Source organism: Conger conger, chromosome 11, assembly GCF_963514075.1.
Source record: "Conger conger chromosome 11, fConCon1.1, whole genome shotgun sequence".
Classification (NCBI taxonomy): domain Eukaryota; kingdom Metazoa; phylum Chordata; class Actinopteri; order Anguilliformes; family Congridae; genus Conger; species Conger conger.
Genome location: NC_083770.1, coordinates 16,889,789 through 16,909,773, shown reverse-complemented (window position 1 = coordinate 16,909,773; position 19,985 = coordinate 16,889,789). Strand labels below are relative to the sequence as shown.

The window sequence follows — 19,985 nt, the reverse complement described above, 5'->3', positions numbered from 1 at the left end:
CCCAAATCTAGGACCACCGCAGCGCTGCCAGCTACAGGCCAGCACAGAGGGGCCTGCCCCCCACAAGCCAGCACAGAGGGGCCTGTCCCCCACAGGCCAGCACAGAGGGGCCTGCCCCCCACAAGCCAGCACAGAGGGCCCTGCCAGCTACAGGCCAGCACAGAGGGCCCTGCCAGCTACAGGCCAGCACAGAGGGCCCTGCCAGCTACAGGCCAGCACAGAGGGCCCTGCCGGCTACAGGCCAGCACAGAGGGGCCTGCCCCCCACAAGCCAGCACAGAGGGGCCTGCCGGCTACAGGCCAGCACAGAGGGGCCTGCCCCCCACAAGCCAGCACAGAGGGGCCTGCCACCCACCAGCCAGCATGGAGGGGCCTGCCCCCCACAAGCCAGCACAGAGGGACCTGCCGGCTACAGACCAGCACAGAGGGGCCTGCCGGCTACAGGCCAGCACAGAGGGGCCTACCACCCACAAGCCAGCACAGAGGGGCCTGCCGGCTACAGGCCAGCACAGAGGGGCCTGCCCCCCACAAGCCAGCACAGAGGGGCCTGCCCCCCACAAGCCAGCACAGAGGGGCCTGCCCCCCACAAGCCAGCACAGAGGGACCTGCCGGCTACAGACCAGCACAGAGGGGCCTGCCGGCTACAGGCCAGCACAGAGGGGCCTACCACCCACAAGCCAGCACAGAGGGGCCTGCCGGCTACAGGCCAGCACAGAGGGGCCTGCCCCCCACCAGCCAGCACAGAGGGGCCTGCCAGCTACAGGCCAGCACAGAGGGGCCTGCCGGCTACAGGCCAGCACAGAGGGGCCTGCCGGCTACAGGCCAGCACAGAGGGGCCTACCACCCACAAGCCAGCACAGAGGGGCCTGCCAGCTACAGGTCAGCACAGAGGGGCCTGCCAGCTACAGACCAGCACAGAGGGGCCTGCCCCCCACCAGCCAGCACAGAGGGGCCTGCCAGCTACAGGTCAGCACAGAGGGGCCTGCCAGCTACAGACCAGCACAGAGGGGCCTGCCGGCTACAGGCCAGCACAGAGGGGCCTGCCCCCCACCAGCCAGCACAGAGGGGCCTGCCAGCTACAGGCCAGCACAGAGGGGCCTGCCAGCTACAGGCCAACACAGAGGGGCCTGCCAGCTACAGGCCAGCACAGAGGGGCCTGCCCCCCACAAGCCAGCACAGAGGGGCCTGCCAGCTACAGGCCAGCACAGAGAGGCCTGACGGCACTCGCATCCCTGCCTAAACCATGCGATTACGAGTGGACACGGCAGCCAAGACGAAGAGAATAAAAAACACTCAACACACAAAGGAAAAAAAGCTGAGGTTTTCTCTCCTGACTCCTGAAAAGAGCAAACAAGCGCAGTTAAAGTCAGAGATTCCCTGCGTTATGACGGTGGAACGTGCGGTTTTGCGTTGCTGTAATCACGGGGTGGGCGAAGGCGGAGAGGGGGCTCCTCTGTAAAGAATAAGAGCCGGGACGGGATGATGTCATAGCCACGGCAGTAATAAGGCTGTCACACAGCACACGGGGAGGGAGGGGATGCCAGCTGGCCAAAGCGCCTCTCCCACTCCCACTCCATGCTAGCCGCACACTGGGTCTGGCAAGGTCAAACCCGGCACCTTACACACACATATCCCATCATGCTCCTGCAGTCACCTTGGTAACCGGCCTCAGAGCGCGGCCATTCTTCGGCCGAAATTATTTGTCATTATTTGGCGTCCCCTCTGCTTAACAAACGCTGTGGATCTGCGGAGCGGCCATTAATCAGGATTATTCAGGAGAGTGCAGGTCGGCTCTGCCCACAGACGCCGAAGCCCAGGGCGGGGGCGGGAGAGAGGCGCTGGACATTATTCAGTGCCAATTTCTGCACCCCAGAATGAAATTCATTTTTCATACCTTTCTCTGCAGCTCCGTATAGATCTGAGACTGGAGAGACAAATAGACAAGAGTACCTCTCCTGTGTGTGTGTGTGTGTGTGTGTGTGTGTGTGTGTGCACGCGCGCAAATTCAGCCCAGACCCAGTTTTTCATGCCAGTGTTTAGAAATACAGTGAAGTCCTTTCAGTCATAATATAAAAAGACGACGCGTTGTCCCCTGAAAAAGAAAAAGAAAACCAGCTGCTCACAGTGCAAATAGCATGTGTCAAATCGTTTTTGTCTGTGATTTTTTAAAAATTCACCACTGCAATAATAGCTCAATAATAATAAGGATAATAATAATATGCCAGACATGCGGTCTGGTGAGCGATGAGAAAAGGAACATCCCACCAACTGAAACCCTCCCGACCTGGGTGATGCTTCACCCGCTAATGCCTTCCTGCAAAACTGCCAGCCAATCAGCACTGGCTCCAGTATCACACATCCATGGCGTGCATCACACACTAATGGTGTTTATCCTGGGAACGAGCAGCAAGAGCCAGCCGCCCCAGGTCTTTGTAATTCCGTGAAACCGATTCTTTCGCTCTGACCAAACGCGCAGGTGGGAATGAGTAATCATGCCTGTCAATCAACTGAAATCGACACCAGTCTGAAACCTAGGCTAAGTGATGAGCTTACAGAATTTTACTGTTCAAATGTTTTAGCAATAGTAGCGCTGCGGTTTCAAGGGATATCCTTTTTCATTTCAGAGACAGATTCTTCCGATAAGGCGAAATGACATGCACACAGAAGTTCAAGAACTTTTCCGGAAAGCGCACCCTTTTGACTTTACGGTCTTCTGGGTTTGTCGTTCTGTATTTACACCTCTGAATTGCACCTCTCTCTCTCGACGCGGTGTCCAAACATCGACTCGGATGAAAAACAATCTCGAGTATCCGCCTCTCTGGGAAAGCATCTTGGCCCCCGATTCACAGGTGCAGACGCGCTGCAGGGATAGTCCTCTCTGTCACACCTGGACATTTGCATGCCACGATTTGCGGTTGGAAATGTTTTCTAAGTGGCATCTAACCTGGGATTTGTTGGGAGTGAAAAACAAACATCTCTTCTTTGTCGCGCACCTGCATCCTACATTATGGAGTCATCCAGTGAGAAGTGCGGCCTGTGCTTGAATCATCAGTTTAATCGTCAAACTTTAAATTTGCATAAAAATGTGCAGCATAATGGTGTGAATGTGTTACCGTGCAGTTAACTGAAGGTGTTTATGTGCGTGTATGTGTGTTGGCTTCTTCAAGCTTCAGTCAAATGGATAAAAAAGTAAAGAACATACTTCTGATAATTTAGCTTTGTGTGTATAATGCAGAGCCTCATTTGCCAGTATGGGAATCACACTTCCCATTTAATGTGTTTGTTTTGTTCAGGGTCTGTAAAATTCACAACCACGTCACAGTGATTTGACGTGATCTCTTGATTATTTGGCATATTTTGTATTTCTCAATGATCTGGAGGAGAAAACTTTCTAGGCAGCCTGTAGCGTAGTGGTTAAGATACATGCCTGGGACCCGCAAGGTTAGTGGTTCGATCCCCAGTCTAGCCACAGTAAGATCCGCACAGCCATTGGGCCCTTGTGCAAGGCCCCTCACCCTGCATTGCTCCAGGGGAGGATTGTCTCCTGCATAGTCTAATCATAGTCTAGTCACTCTGGATAAGAGCGTCTGCCAAATGCCATTAATGTAATGTAATGTAATGTAAAATTCCTGGGGTCTTGCAAAGCCTACTTTGCATTTCATGGTGAAGTGCATTGTGGGAACACCAGGAAAGTTGGAAATCTCTCTGTACAGGGATGAATGAGGCTAACATAGTGAGAGGACTCAAATCCCCTATTCATTAGGCTTCATGTGATGTCACTTCCTGTATAGTTCACCATCTAAGATCCTATCAGAAGGCCTACATATATGCTGTCTAGCCCACCGATTTAGACTTGTTTCAGTATGGGCTACCCATGTCAGGCATTAGGGTGGCTGATGTTGTGGGGTGCACCTGAAACCTGGCCTGGGGAGACAGGTCTGTCCATCCAAACCACCACAGATCCAGAATCAGAACCAGACCCATCTGGGACAAAAAGGACAAATAGAGTGTGCAGAAAGCTCCAGCGCTCACTTTATTAATATTACTTTCACGCGAGCACAGACAGCGCCGGAATCCACAGGGATCTTTTTCAGGACGCCGCGCAGCATTGATGAGGGTATTTTGTGGTCCCCAATTAGCCCAGCGCAAGCTGAAATTGACTCTAATTAGAGCTCATTGCAGCTCTGTTGGGGTAAAAGAAATGACAGGTTTACTGTATGTTTCGCGTCAGGCGTTCTCCGCGCAGCAGAACCTCACACGGCAAAGCTTTTACAATATTGATACTCCCGACTCGAGGAGGGTGAGGTTTTGGCGAGTGGATGCCGGAGACCGCATCGCTCCGGTACTTTATGTTTCCATGGGAACAGGCCGTTGCCTCGGGTTAAACATGTCACACGAACTTCTCGAGCCTGGCTGCCTTCTCGAGCGTTCTGGAGGGCGGAGGCTAAAGCTTGAAAGAGGCTGTTTTCCTATCGGTGTCCGGCTCTTTTACTTTCCGGAGCTGTAATTTATAAGAATTGGTCATGTTTTCCGACCTCAACCTTACCATTCAAGATAAGAAAAGCACCCTTTTTTTTCTTTCCTCGCCAACAACAAATGATGACTTGCCCGGAGATTTAGAAAGGCACTTTGTTACATGCCACGCATTCCTATGACGAACAGGATGTGGTTTTCTACTTGCAAGTATGTGTTGACGCAGCTGGACAGACAGACAGACACACCTACTCCTTAAAACAAAGGAATATTTGTTTGATGATACCAGTGATAAAAAATGTAGACAAAGGCAATTTTGGCAGAAGCACAGTACCTTTTCACAAGGGAGATTTGTCTTTGTCAGTCAGGCACCGGCTCTTTAAGGACTGTTAGACTTGAGAAGAGGGTGTGGCTGAGACAGAGGCTTTCGTTGATTGGCCACCAGTTTAAATGACGCTCGCATATAATGCCGGATGATTGGCTGTGAGGGCACACACTGCACACCTTGTGAAAACCCAGCACAAGTAAAATTATAAAGTTGTGCGCTAACCGCTAACACATTTTCTGCAAAGTGTAAATGTCTTTCAGTCATGTGAAAACCATCAGCGGGCAGCGGGATAAGCGGTTTGGAAGGAAACGTGTAGGACACACCCCGACATGCAGAGGAATTCCATGTGCCTTTTCATCAGCTTGTGTCACCAGATTCTTCTCCACTGTGTCACCTGACTTCAGACCAGGGCTACCCAAACCCGTTCCTGGAGATCTACCGTCCTGTGGTTAATTTCAACCCTAATTTTGCCCGCCTGCTGTTTCTACTAATTAGCCGCACAACAAGATCTCCAGCTGTGGAATGAGGTGTGTTTTGCTAGGGTTGGAGTGAACAGGACTGTGTTTAGTCAGGAAACAGGACGCTGTGGACAGATGGTAAATAACTATTTTCCTTAGACAACCCATATACATACCCATACGCATCATGGGAAATGTAGTCCCTACCACTACAGACGGTAGATCTCCAGGAACACGGTTGGGCGGCCCTGCTTTAGACATTCCATGTGCCTGCCATTACCTTACCCTGTAACTAAATACACATATTTCATTGTTGTATAACACATGGATTCTACTCTAGTTGGCAAGCAAACAGACAGACCTGCTATCAAATATGTGAAAAAAAAGAAATAAACTGAAATCTTTTTTCCAATTCCACTGTCCATACAAACCACAAAATAGCAGATCTTTAAGTGGCTGAGAATACTTCAGTGGTTTTGAAAGTTGTGCAGTAGAAAGTCTACTCTGTTTTCCCTAAGGAACAGCCTGTCCTAACTCTCAGTGATATGATATTCCTTACAGACATTTTCATTCTTTTTCTATTTTTATTTACGCAGTACAGTATTCATCAGACGCATTGAAACACGAGGGCTCTGGAGTGGTGTGCGCTGGGAAACTCCACACTTCCATTCACAGACAATGGCAGGAAACGATTAGCACGAAACGCTGGGTTTCATCTGCAGTCGTTCTGCAGGATGTGTGGATAGTTGCGCTGAAAGTGCAGAAAAACAGGGACGCCGTCTTCAGAGAATGCATCCGCGCAGAATACATCATCAGAGGGGCTTTTCAGCCGGGGTAGAGGAACGGCAGAGATGCAGTCGATGCAGTTCTGTTCACCGCTCACAGCACGGCCGCCGCTAGCACCGCTAAAAGGAGCACTCGACGGCTGGAAAATGAATTCTGCTAAATTATACGAGTGCAGTTTTTTGTGTTTTTTTGACTGTACGAAGATTCACATTTTTTTAGTTGGCACCCACTGAGTCGTGGACAAGGCTGTGATTTTATGTGGCAGAAAATAGATACTCTCACCCTTGAAAAAACTATATTTATAACAAACACACATGTAAACACTTTAGAACTATAACTCTCTCACACACGCACACGCGGGCAAAATGTACAGGCCAGCATTAGCAAGACTTTCCAGTACTAAAGTTTACTTCCATATAAATTGTAGGCTTTGGTTCAAGGCCCTTGCAATGTTTCTTCCTCATAATTAGTCCAATGTGTAGGAGAAACACAAACATCTCCCTCCTTCAGCTTAGCTACGTTTTCAAAATGGCCGCCAACAGCAGGGACATCCCCAGACCACAGGCCCTTCCTCTCAAACACGCTGGTTATAGTGGAGAGATGGTGCACAATAACCGTGTCATCCACTCCCCAGTGAACTAAGCCTAGGTAAGGCACAAATGGCTTTTTTAACCAATGGTTAAAAGACATGATGCAAGACCTGTGATTAATTATTCAGTCACGCCAGTTTTTCATTTGGGAGGGTTCTGCGGTCAGAGCTGCCTGGCCAAGCTGAAAGCCCAGCCACAGGCTTTGTGACTAAGAGAAGGCAACAGAGTGTAAAAACACCAGCCCTCACTGAGAAAGCCCAGGATCAACCACTTTATATAAGAGATGTCCCGAAACACACACACACACACACACACACACACACACACATGCACACACACACACACACAAACATGCACATACACACACACACACATATATGCACATACATGCATACACACACATTAGTCTAAAATACCCAACGCATACCCCTAGATGAGTCCAAAACACACACACACACATGCACACACACACACATGCATGCACGCACACACACAGAGTCACACACACACACACACAAACACACACACACAGAGCTACTGCCAGGGTCCCTGTCTAACAGCAATCACCTCAGACATATTCCTCCTTTTTTCATCCAGGCATCATGGTGCATGAGTTGGGGTGTGTGATGCAGAACCTGTGGGCTGAGTGGTAGTGACAGGATGACAGCTGAGGGGAGAGGCAGTGACTCAGCTTCTACGTGTTGCGTAATCCGCCATTCCGGCTCCCCCGGATCATTGGCTACCGATATCGACATTGCATCAAACTCAAATCCCCATTGGTGCCAGCCTACCGGGAAGCACTCTGCGAGATCTCTGACAGGTTCTCTGGGTGTAGAAACGAACCCCACTCTCCCACTTTGCCTCAATGGTTGGGCTCCATTTTGTGCTTCTGTGTGGATGTGAATTTCAGGGGTTAAGGGGCCCTACCTGCCCTTCTCCCTGACCCAGGGTGTCCAAGTCCTCCCCTGGTCCACAGCCTGCATCTCGGGGGGGGTGAGCAATGGTTCTCCCGGGGACCAGAACAGTCTTCCTCATGTAGCCTTCATCAGAGCCCTGGAAATAAAGCCGGAATCAAGGAATCAAGACTAGATACTGAACGCTTCTTATACTTGCATTAAGGAAGCAATTGAATACACAAACACTGACTAATCAGAAACGGTAGGCCAACTGTCCAATTACTTTTTGTTCCTAAACATGGGGGGGGGGGTGAATAAAAAGGGATGTAATTCCTACACAGATCACTCAATACGGCCTCAAATGAAAGGTGACAGTCTGCAATTTAACCCAGTATTCATTGTTTCATGTCAAATCCAATGCTTTGGATTCCAGTGCTGGAATTCAGAGCCAAAAGAAAAGAATTTTAACCACTGTCCAAATAGTTACGGACTGCACTGTATACGGTGCCGTTGCACGTCTGCAAAAGCCGTACTCGGTGAGGGTTTATTTTCTGGCATATTTCAGCCCAGAAGTTCCTCTTCAAGGTCGATGACTCACCCAAAAAGTTAAATGCCCGTCACCACTGTTTGGGAGAGAGGATGTAAACATCTCTAAATTTGAAACAAGGGATCTGACCTTGATGAAAAACAAGAGCTTGGAGCCAGCTTTAGCCCAGCATCTACACACATACATATACACACACATACAGTAAATACACACACAGAAACATACTCAAAAACAAAAATGTGCACACAAACAGATGCACTTGTTCACCAACAGAATGAAATGGTGGATGGGGGGGGAAGAAAAAATCCATACAATATTCAGAGTGTGAAAAATGTTTTAATAAAGAACAAGTCTTTTAAATAAGATGGGATAATGTACCTACTACTCAGCAAGGTGGCCAAATAAACACTAAATGCTTTTCAAACAAATGTGCCTCTCTAAAAACTATTTCACGCACCGTCAGGTACGGTGGTCAGCCATTCATTATCGTTAGACATTAACAAAAATAATCAGCCTCCCAACATTACAGGAGCTGGAAAGGGACAAGAACACCAACGAAACGAGTGACAATAAAATCTCCCACATAAAAAAAAAAAATGCAACATGCAAACGCAGCAGTTATGAGTAAAGGCAAACACCTCCATGGACTCTTTTAACCCTTCTAAATTCAAAGTCACCATTCTAAAACCATCGCTTTCAATGACCAGATGCACTAGAATGTTCCGTTAAAAACATTCTTATCATACATTTATGATCTTCCACTTAACCCTTTGAAGAGTGTTCTAGAACTTTGTTTCCCATCACCAGCAGTTATCGCTACATCAGCATTAGAATGTTCAGTAAAGAATCCCATATTTGTGACCTCACACCTTAAAGGGTGAACTCAATGTGGTCAGAAGAGTTCAGAGGGGAGAGGCCAGACTCTGTCTGACCAGGGCAGGCCAGGAGGGCTCAAGCAGCAGTGAGGAGGGCCAGAGCGTACCTTCACCTCCTCCCAGCTCCATCCATCACTGAGGGTGCGGGAGTGCTGGACGAAACGCTGGCAGGCCCGGCGGAAGGTCTCCTCGTCCAGGTGGAGAGCACCCGTCCCCTCTCCCCCCTCTCCTGTCATCTGCAGTGAGGAGAGAGCCGGTCACTGACGTCACCTTACAGAAGGGAGGTGCTGCACACTACTCATACACACTCTCAAACCCACTCACACACACACACACACACACAGTCTCACTGACATACTCTGTCACTCACAGGCACACACTCACTCGCATATACACACAGACATACACACACTAACACAGACACATACACACTCTCAAATTCTAAATCACACACACACACAGCCTCAGTCTCACCGACACACTCTCTCACACACACAAACACATGTTCACTCTCCTCTCTCACACACACACTCTCTCATACTCACAGGCACCCACTCACTCTCACACACACAAGGTCACACACTCACACAGGCTCACTGTCACTCACACACTAAATCCCAAACACACGCACACACACACTGCCTTACACCCCTACCCGCCCTCACAGAGCCCTGGATTCCAGCATCCACACAGGCAGAGACTCAGACAGCTGCTTACCCAGGACCCCAGAGACCTGCCCCCGGGGTTACCATAACAACAAATTACCATGTGACCCAGACATTCTCCACCATCATCCTTCTCCTCCCGTCCACCTGGACGCGTCTTTGTCATTTAGAGGGGAGAGCGGAGAGGTGGATTCAGCCGTTTGAGTTACATTACCGCCGCGGCTGTTATGTCTTAAGGTTACAGCCGCTTGTTTTGTCCAGCAAACAAGTTATTTATGGCCTTTAGACACAGGAAAGCCATTATGGTGGCAATTTCTCTACTTTAGCACAAACATCTGTTAGCCATGTAGAGGGCAGAAGGCTTATTGAATGCCACATAAAATTAACTTTGTATATAAAATAGAGGCATTAATGAACATCTGGTTATTCACTTAAACGTTAATGGCTGTCTGTCAAGAGTGCTTATTAGTTTAACAACTGATATGCATTTTTAATGTTGTATATAAAAAATGGCAGGATTATTTTTTTTGGGGGCGGGGTTTTCCAGGTATATTCCCACTGGAACTCAAGGCAAACTTACAAAGTAAAGGTTGTTCTTCTTTCTCATATAGGCTATATATAGCCAAAACCCCCATTATAACATTTTCATTACCTGAGAAATGCAGAACCATGCCAGTGTGCAGCATGTAAACATTGTAAGTCTGCTGCTATATGGATTCACACACCCTTTCGTCAGACACCCTGGCATGAAGAACTATTCAGCTCTGCTGAATCACGTTTCCTTTTCACATCTGCTTTCTGAGACCAAGCATGACGCTGGTCATTTCAGAGAATCAATTTAGTACGGGTGGGGGCCAGACCTGGGTTCAAATAATATTTGTTTTGGATTAAAATACTTTTCTGTACTCTGTTCATCTTGCCTGGTGCATTTGGCCCTGCAAGGAGGAGCAAGTGGGATCATCTCATTTGTTTCCATACACCAGGAAAGCCTAGTAGTCAAATGCAGAAAAGTATTTGAATCCAAAACAAAAATATTATTTTAACCCAGGTCTGGTGGGGGCAGAGCCTCTTTTATGGGGGGTGTGTGCACTTTATAGACAGCAGTCGGAAGAGATCAGATATGGAAATCGAATCGTGTTAACGACACTATTCTGGTGTTATTTCCTAAGAGAGTCACTGCATGGTCTAGATCAATGGGAAGCACAAGAAAGACTTACATTCAATCAGCGTTTGTCCTTAACTTAAACTGAAGCGCTCGTTTTTGTTTCCACAGTCTGGCGGGATCCACCGTCTCCAGAATTAACTAAGCTGCATTTTTTTTTCAATGTTAAAGATAAAAGTAGACTGAAGGCAGGGACGGCCATTTTAAGTTCCTACTAAGGTAGACCATGGAGCGGCTTCCTTAGTTAAGGACAAAAGTTAGCGAATCCCGATGTGCATGAGAAACTGAGAATGTAAAAACCTTTTCTGAAGAGAAAAAAAAACCCACTTTGGTTTGTTCAATTTTCCAGGCCAACCTGCAATGCTGCAATTTTTAAAAGTTAACTGTCACGATTCAGCAACAAGATGAGGCCATGACTTTTTGCTGTACTGTAAGTGAGCTGTGCTGCAAGAAGTCGGCTGAACTTTAAATGTCAAAGATCAACCAGGTTCTTGACATCTAAAATGTGTCAACCACATTCGTTTTTGCACATTTGTCATGCACTTAATGTAAAATAGCATGTTTTCTCTCCGCACAGCCCCCCCAAAAAACCCTAAAACATCGGTTTTTAACAACTGCTTCAGTGCTACAACAGTGGAGGCGATGGCAGTTCACCTGGGGCGTGCCCAGAGCGGTACTTCCTCACCAATCTCAGCAACTTGACAAACCTCGTTAAAGGTGGCACATCTAATGAACTCAGTCTGAGGTGCAGTCAGAGTTTTGTCATTCTGAAAGAAAATGGCCGCCACCCGGCCGCTGGGACGTCTCGCGTCACCGTTCAGGTTCCGGCATTTACCGCAGGGGAGGTCTACCCTGCCTGTCCCTGCTGCTGGAGCACACCAACCGCCCGAATCCGTGAGCTCATCTGTATGCGCGGCACACGCCCGGGACCGCGGATCATCAGAAATTTCACCTGCTGGAAAACCTGCGCGGAATTTAGAAAAGCCTTTTTTATATCGTGCCTAATTGTGACGGGAATGTAGGCCTAACTGCTCGGGTGGCTGAGAGCTTGAGAGAGTATATATGTGTGTGTGTGTGTGTGTGTGTGTGTGTGTGTGTGTGTGTGTGTGCTATTTCTCTCTGTTCTTGTACCAAAACTTTTCTGAGAATTCATTACAATGCCACACCACGTCTTGATCATGCTGCTATGAGAGTATTGAAATTGTCAAAGGGAGAGCCCCCTGTGTGTAATATGTGACTCTCCTCATATTGTTCCCATTGCACAAAGTACAATGATTTTGATTCAGTATCGCTTCTACAAAAAGGCATGTTAACAAATGTCCATATTTGTAGCTATTGATGTTTGCGTCTCCATAATTAATCTCAAGAAATTGGTCTGGATGGCGACTGCGATTAATCATTTATTTGTAATGCAAACTAGACTAGTCAATGTGTTTGAATAAGAGTTAAATGACTACAACAAACAATTATTCCGCAATATGAACAATACAGTGTGTAGTAGGCTACTCATTTAACCAATTTCATGAGCAAACACACGGTAAAATATGCTTTCCTCTATGTATTCCCATATTTATTAGATTAAAGTGTGTTTTCTTTGCAAATCTAAATGAGGTGGGGTATTTTCCGTTCATTTACTACATTGCCACTTAGGACCTGAACTGAGATTATTTCAACTTGCCTATGTGTGGGAATAACCGCCATAAAACGTGAATATAGGTTTACGACCTGTTCCTTTCTGTATGAATAAGACATTGATTACGCTCGACAGATTATTTTTTCCTATCCAAAGTATTTTCTGGGCAACTCCAGCGCGAAAACACTCGAGACTCCCCTCTAATTGCGCACTTAATGGATACTTCATTAGCAGCTGCAATGACACGATAAAGACACAATACGCAAAATCGCACCTGTCACCGCGCCATCCACGAGAGCATTTGATATACAACTCCTCTTCCTCCGCCCTGTTAAACGGTGATTAGAGAGAGAGAGAAAAGCAAAAAGGCTTGCTTATTAAACAGGCTATTAAACCACGTCGCAATCGCGCTGTCACGGGCTTCTTACACAATTTGTTCGACTGCTTTAACATCCTCAAACACTTAAAGGATAACAGATTGCGCGCGTAAGTTAATTGTGTCTGCAGTAAACCGAGGCGATTCTTCAGACTCTAATGAGAGGAGAAGGCGTCGGCAGAACAGCGCCAAGATCTGCCACTGCGTTTCTGAAGATTCGGAATATTACGACTCCTTTGAAGAAGAAAAAACAAACACGGCTCTACGGAAATGTATCAGTCAATTCTAATGGATGTAATTCTTACGCTTTTTGGCTTTAGATAGATTTAGTTCTGTGGTCTAACCGGTCGGAAAACTGTGGGCAGGCCGCAGTCTTACATCACTTGCTTTCAAGGTCAATCACTTAGCACGGAGGAGCTAATTCTTGCTTCAGGATTTTGCTTTGATTCGATTCAATCGCCGTCCTTTCAGAGATGAATGCGTGGCCACACTTCTTTGATGCATTGCACAGCTCCGGAACACAGTGTACAGTCTTACATTACATTTGTTATTAAATGTTATGAATGTTTTATAACACGGCCAGTCTCTGATTGGGTTTGTTTCTGGTTCAAATCACAAGTGAAACTCCTGTTGGGCTCTATTGACCAGGTACTTACAGCAAAGATATGAAAAATATTCAGCTGTGTAATCTGATATTACATATACAGTACTATAGTAATATGAAGCAGTGTCTCTGTGTGCATCGCCCTGGTTAGGGCCATCGGAAGAAACAAGAAGAAGAAGAAGAAAAGGAAGAAGACTTACAATAAGAATTAGAAGTAGAAGAATTAAAAGAAGGCTTAGAAGAATAAGAGTTATTTTTACAATACTCCTATTGATCTTGGTACTGTTAAAACGCTCTTTCTGTCCCAACAGCCATTGAGAAGATGAAGAATCTGCGCTAGTTAATATGGACAGAAGCGCTTGTCGTTCTCCGGAGCGCATATGGAGCCTGTTACCGGAGCCCGATGCGTCTGCAGAATCACCCGGGTCTTCCGGGATCTGGACTGACAGGAACCTGGCTTCAATTATCCGGGAGGAAGTGGCAGAGTGGCCAGGGGCCAAAACAGCCTTCTACTCCGCAAACCCCCCCCCCCACCCCCCACCCCCACTCCCAAACAGAGGCGGACTCGGAGTGGACAAAACCATGCCTGGGAAAGCCTCAGGCTTCCGGCCTTCTACAGTATGGAATCACGGAATGAGGACGCTTCAGTAAGCGTGGTCTGCAAACAAAATGACCACACCCATACACATAGGTTTTGGGGGAGACAGCAAGACATCACACCCAATAATTTCATACACTCTCAGATCTCCATAGAGGAACCCTTATTAGATCTTAATGGATATCATAGGTTTGAAAGCTACCAGGCAAAGAACCCTTGAACTCAATATGGTTCTTCTTGGAATCACAGGGTTTTTTTGGAACACTTTCTGCAGATGTAATGTGGTTACAGATCTAGTCATCTCCGGACACAGTTAATCTCTGGAAAAACATCCAGAACAGGAGCCAAGCAGGCCAGGTTCTGGTTCCAGCTCCACCTTTAACCCTTTCAGTCCCAAGCCCAATATGTAGTGGCTCCATCTAATCCCAAAGGGGTTTTGGCTTTGGCTGAGAAAGTTGAGAAAATGTAGTTGGGTTTTAATAGGAATTCAAAACCATAGTATACCAAACATTTTGTGTGTGCCATATGGCTCCCTTGGGATTTTACAGTAGTTACGCTTCAGTGCCATATGGTGGTTTAGGGACAGAAAGAGTTAAAAAGGAAATGGAGTGTGCAACCCTCGAACATTCTAAGACAGGGATGGGCAAGGAGGGCCGTATCTGTTTCTGGATTTCAGACCAACTTCTGCTCTTAATTATTCGATTAACCCAAACATTGACATGATCTGTCATCTATAGCCACATTCCGTGATATAAACAGCAGCTGATAAATGTTCTGGCCTTGTAGTATTTTATTGTGGTCTACTTTACGAGTGAATCGGTCACGGTGCGTAAGACTAATTCGCCGATTGAGCCAAGGCAACTGGTGGCAGCAAAATCCTGCACACACACTGGCCGTCCAGGACTGGAGTTGCTCATCCCTGTTCTAAGTGGAAGTGTGATACAGACGCTTGTTGTGGAAGAAAGACAAGAGGCTGCTTGTCTCTGAGCTCTCCATCGACCAGGGCCACGGTTGAGCTACTCCGCTCTGAGTCATCACTGATGACATCACGCCTCGGAGCCACATTTAGCAGGGTTAATTCAGAGCACGTATCGCAGGGATACCCGCAAATATGGCCCTGGTTTCCTTTCCTCCCAGGTAACGGACTGAACTGACTGAACAATTAGTGCTCCTGCTCGGCCAGACTGTCTACACACCTGACTCCCAGGTAAAGGGAGGGTGGAAAACCAGCAGTTCTCAGCCCTCGAGGATTGTGATTTGCTAATACCCGCTTAAGACTGAATGTGATCTAAATAACTACGAGTACAAATAATAAAAATATTATTAATAAAATATATAAATAAATACTGGAACTGGGAAAAGAAAGAAACAGGAATTCCCTTCACTGCCCGACATAACTTCAAAGAGAGCAAGCTACTTGTGCTTTCTCATCGCATTTGGGATTACTGGATCGGACAGGAAAGCATCTTCCATCAGACGGCAGAGAGCCGTGAGCTGCAGGGGGCAGCGCTAAACTACTGCGACGGGTACAGCTCCAGTCTGCCTGGTGTCTGGGGCCATTATGCAGAACAGGCCTCTCCCACTGTGCAGCATGCTAATGCAGCGGGGAAGAGCATTCAGCCCACAGTTTACTCTGCTGAAGGGAAGAGCATTCAGCCCATAGTTTACTCTGCTGAAGGGAAGAGAGCTCAGCCCATAGTTTACTCTGCTAAAGGGAAGAGAGTTCAGCCCATAGTTTACTCTGCTAAAGGGAAGAGAGTTCAGCCCACAGTTTACTCTGCTAAAGGGAAGAGAGTTCAGCCCATAGTTTACTCTGCTAAAGGGAAGAGAGTTCAGCCCACAGTTTACTCTGCTAAAGGGAAGAGAGCTCAGCCCATAGTTTACTCTGCTAAAGGGAAGAGAGTTCAGCCCACAGTTTACTCTGCTAAAGGGAAGAGAGGTCAGCCCATAGTTTACTCTGCTAAAGGGAAGAGAGTTCAGCCCATAGTTTACTCTGCTAAAGGGAAGAGAGTTCAGCCCACAGTTTACTCTGTTTGTTTCTCCATGCAGTGATGGGGAATCCTGGATTGCTAAAAATAAGCAGACCTTCATTTGTTTCTTTCTCTTTCATTTCATTACACACACACATGTGCAAGTACATACACACACACACATACACACACACACACACACACACAGTCTCACAGTCTCTCTCTCGCTCTCTCTCTCTCTCTCTCTCTCCATATTTGTAAGCGTTTGGTTACAGTTATTGCTGCTAAAGTTTAAGGGGGCTTTTTTTTATTTTTTTTTTTTTAACTTTTTCAAATGATTGTTTCATAACTTTTCTTGAAATAAATAAAATAATAATTCAGTGTGTTTTGTGTTTACTCAGGCTCCCTTTGTCTAATAATACATTTTGCTAAATATCTGAAACCACTGACAAATAATAGAGGAAATCAACAAGGGGGCAAATACTTTTTCATTGCCCAATATACAGCATATATATACTGTAAACATAAGTATAAACATAAATATTTAACATACATTCAGGGGAGCTATTTTCAGGAAATAAAATAATTAAGTACTATTAATGTGAATCCAAGATACAAGATACATTCAACAACACATCTCTGCTACCAAGGAATCCATGTCAATGGCAATCTAACAAACTCCAACTGCGATGAAAAAGCAAGGAATCAAGCTTCCTTAACGAGCATTTATTGCTTCAAGGGACAGATCAGCTTTCTACTGAACCAGCTCACACAAGGGATTACCTTTATATCAAGTGCGGCCCAGTGGGAACAAATGTTCGCAAAACAGGGAAGGAAAACATTTGCTGGCCTGACAGACTTTCAAAAACCATTTGATCTAACTCGGCATAGAGGTTTATTTAACAAACTTCTTCAAATTAAGAGCCAGGATTAAATCCTGTGTACACAGGGACTAGCCTCTACGATCAGTGTACACAGAAGCCAGCCTCACTAAAAAAATAGAGCTGTGTACATAGGGCCCAGCCTCTATGACAAAATAAGAACTGTGTACATAGGAACTACCCTCTATGACATAACAAGAGCTGTATACAGAAGCCAGCCCCTGTGACATAAGAATTGTGTACATAGGAACTAGCATCTATGACAAAGAATAACTGTATATAGAACCCAGTCTTCATGACATAATTGAAGCTGTTTTCAAAGACCAGTCGTCTATGACATAATAAGAATTGTGCACATCGGAAATATCCAAAGTGTGGAAGTTTTACCTCCATCTTTTCTTTGCTCATAGATATAAAATCACAGACTTATGTTTCAGTACACCTGCACCCAAATCGAATCATTCCTCATACGAGGAGCAGACACAATGAAACAATAAAGCTATATTAAAAACTCACGTTGTTAAATAAACATGCACCAAGACAAAAACACAATTATTTGTGTATTAATTCATGCTTCAACATAAACTTTTTCTTTTACTATTTATATCCTAGACCTAGACGCCCTGTAGTGGAAGCAACGTTCTGGATTCTGTGCTTGTTGATGAATCACATTCAAAACATAATTTAGTACACAAATGGAAATTATTTTTTAATGGATGGCATGTTTCATTAAGCATAGAAATCATTTCTATTATTAATGTTGTTCTGACCTTTGTATTACAGCAATGAATAAATGGAAAGTTTATTACAGCTAAAACAAAATGTTCTTACAATGTTACCAGAAGGCTTTGCCCATGTTATAACATTGCCACTACATTGTAGCAACACTGGAGAGAACGTTTCAGGTTAGCTGGGGTGAAACACTTCATAACCAGAATATGACTGGTGTTACTGGGTAAGGGTGTGGGTTCAATCGCTGCTTGGGATTTCTTTGGGTGATTTCTGAGGAAGATTGCATAACCGATAGGCCCAGGTTGTGACAACAGAGTGACTGCAACCAACAGCAAAAAAAGGGGTATTGGATATATAGCCCTAACCCAAACAAATATTTTCATTTTGGAGTAAAGGGGAACATTTGAAAACAAAATTCAGGGGAACTCAATGTTCTAAAGACTTTTTACCAAACATATTTTAACGTGTATTTTTTTTTAGCACTGAATTTGAAATTCCCAGTAGTTTTAGTCAATTCGTGTGTTCTCTTCAGAAACGTCCGCTGCCCGCCAGCGCTCCGCCTCTGTCTCTTACACAGGCACAGCTGTGCCGCTACAGGAGTAATCTCATTGGTCGGAGAAGTTGCTATACCCAAAGTGACAGGCTCGTCCCCTGACACTGTAACCCTCCCTTACAGAGGTGACGGTTCTGCCAGCCACAATCTGCATCTACACTCCCTGCATATGGGGAGCAGGTCGCGAAACGTAAAGCTGGTACTTTGACAGCACAAATCACTCCGTACCCCCCATTCCCAAAGGGTTTGAACAAATCCCCGTCTGTCCAAAATGTTATTGTTGATATTTACCACAGAGGAACGACAAGTATGAACTAATCGATATTACGATATTATATTATCACATTTCACATGATATTTTGGGAAACTTAAGGAAAAAAAGATAACCCGCTTGCACTCAAATTTATGTCCAATGTTTAGATTTGAGTTAGGCAATGCAAATTCCATGAATGCTTTAATTCCTTTTGCGGTGTTGGTATAAATCCACAGCCAGTAGCTAAGTGCTTTACCATGGCGTAGTTAGCTAGCTAGGTAGCTACACACCTTACTAAAATACATCTTGGCCTAGTCTATTTGAGTAGGGATAACGGGGGTGGCTGCAATGTCAGCAATCTCCACAAGAATTCCACTGTGTACCCTACGCGTGCATCGGGAGGAAGAATGCAAGACTACACAGATAGCCCAGATGTCTGTGTTGCATTTTCAACCACCGGCGTTATCTTTAAAACCCGTGCAACATATCGAAACGACGCAGGGTTACTGATTGTAAAATACGTGGGTCACAGCTCGTTTGTGGATAACATATGAAGGCTACTCCTTGTTTTTAGCAACCGGTAACATGAAAACAGCCCTTGACTTCCCTCCAGTCAAAGTTCACCGTACTGACGACGCCAATCCACTCACACCTTCTGAGCAACGTAACTGGGTACACTGACAGCTGTTTCATGTCACAAAAGCACAGCTAACGTTCTGCATTTGATTCATTTGACAACGCGTATTGAGAATATTTAAACCATACAAACAGATCATATCTGTTTGAACCATCACATATTTTCTGACTTGCGTTTTGGATAAACCTAGATACAGAATTAAGTCGTATTAATATACATTGCACTCGAAAGTAGACGAGTCCGGTTGCTAGCGGATGGACCGTGTCGAAGCTTCCTTCCTACATTTCGTATTTTCGCACAAACAAAGCAACACACTCGCCTGCAACACGCTTTCAAGACATTCAGACATCAGCTTAGCACACAACTTTCACACTGATACAAAATGTTCAGCAAAACTCGTTTCTTACCGGTGAACTTCCGGGATATCAAAAGCGGAGGGGAGATGATGGAACAGCAAATGCTATTCGGTGCAGGCGGTTTCAAGACGCCCTTTTGTGGGGAATAACTGTAGACCGTGGAGGTCCCTCCAACACGGCTGCAATGTGCAGGGGAGAAGCGGTTTCATAGAGTGGACCTGACACTTGATTAAAAACTGTTTCCCGTCAAACGGCAGTTATTTTTGGACACACGCTGATCGTTGCGTGAATAAAAAAACACGGGTTCCTGTCAGTTCACCCCGTGTAACTTTTGTAAACAGAAAACGGCACTCGTCAGAGACACTTATATGACTCCTCACTGTATTACAGAGAATAGGGTCAAGAAACAGCTGTTGAAACGAGTATTCTTCTGTCCTACTCCCTCTGATTGTAATGTGCGGACAAGATTAAATTCATTAGGTAGGATTGTAATATTATCTGACAGTGTGCTGGTTGTTCTGACGATATGGTTGCCAACAGAGAAGCCATTGTGTGACTGTAGATAACTCGCTGTCCCAGTATCAAACTTGTCATCAAAAAGTATATATATTTT

The 19,985-nt window shown here is 45.8% G+C and overlaps 1 protein-coding gene across 1 annotated transcript in view; it reads right to left on the bottom strand.

Annotated features, from left to right (window-relative positions):
• atg10 (ATG10 autophagy related 10 homolog (S. cerevisiae)) overlaps window positions 1–19,559 on the bottom strand; it is a 35,313-nt gene extending 15,754 nt beyond the window's left edge. The window contains exons 1-3 of the mRNA XM_061261077.1: window positions 19,424–19,559; window positions 9,060–9,188; window positions 7,562–7,687 (exon numbers count right to left, since the gene is read on the bottom strand). Coding sequence (XP_061117061.1) covers window positions 7,562–7,687; window positions 9,060–9,188 — 255 coding nt within the window. The 5' untranslated portion in view covers window positions 19,424–19,559. The remainder of the gene's footprint in view (window positions 1–7,561; window positions 7,688–9,059; window positions 9,189–19,423) is intronic.
• Window positions 19,560–19,985: the final 426 nt, after the last annotated feature.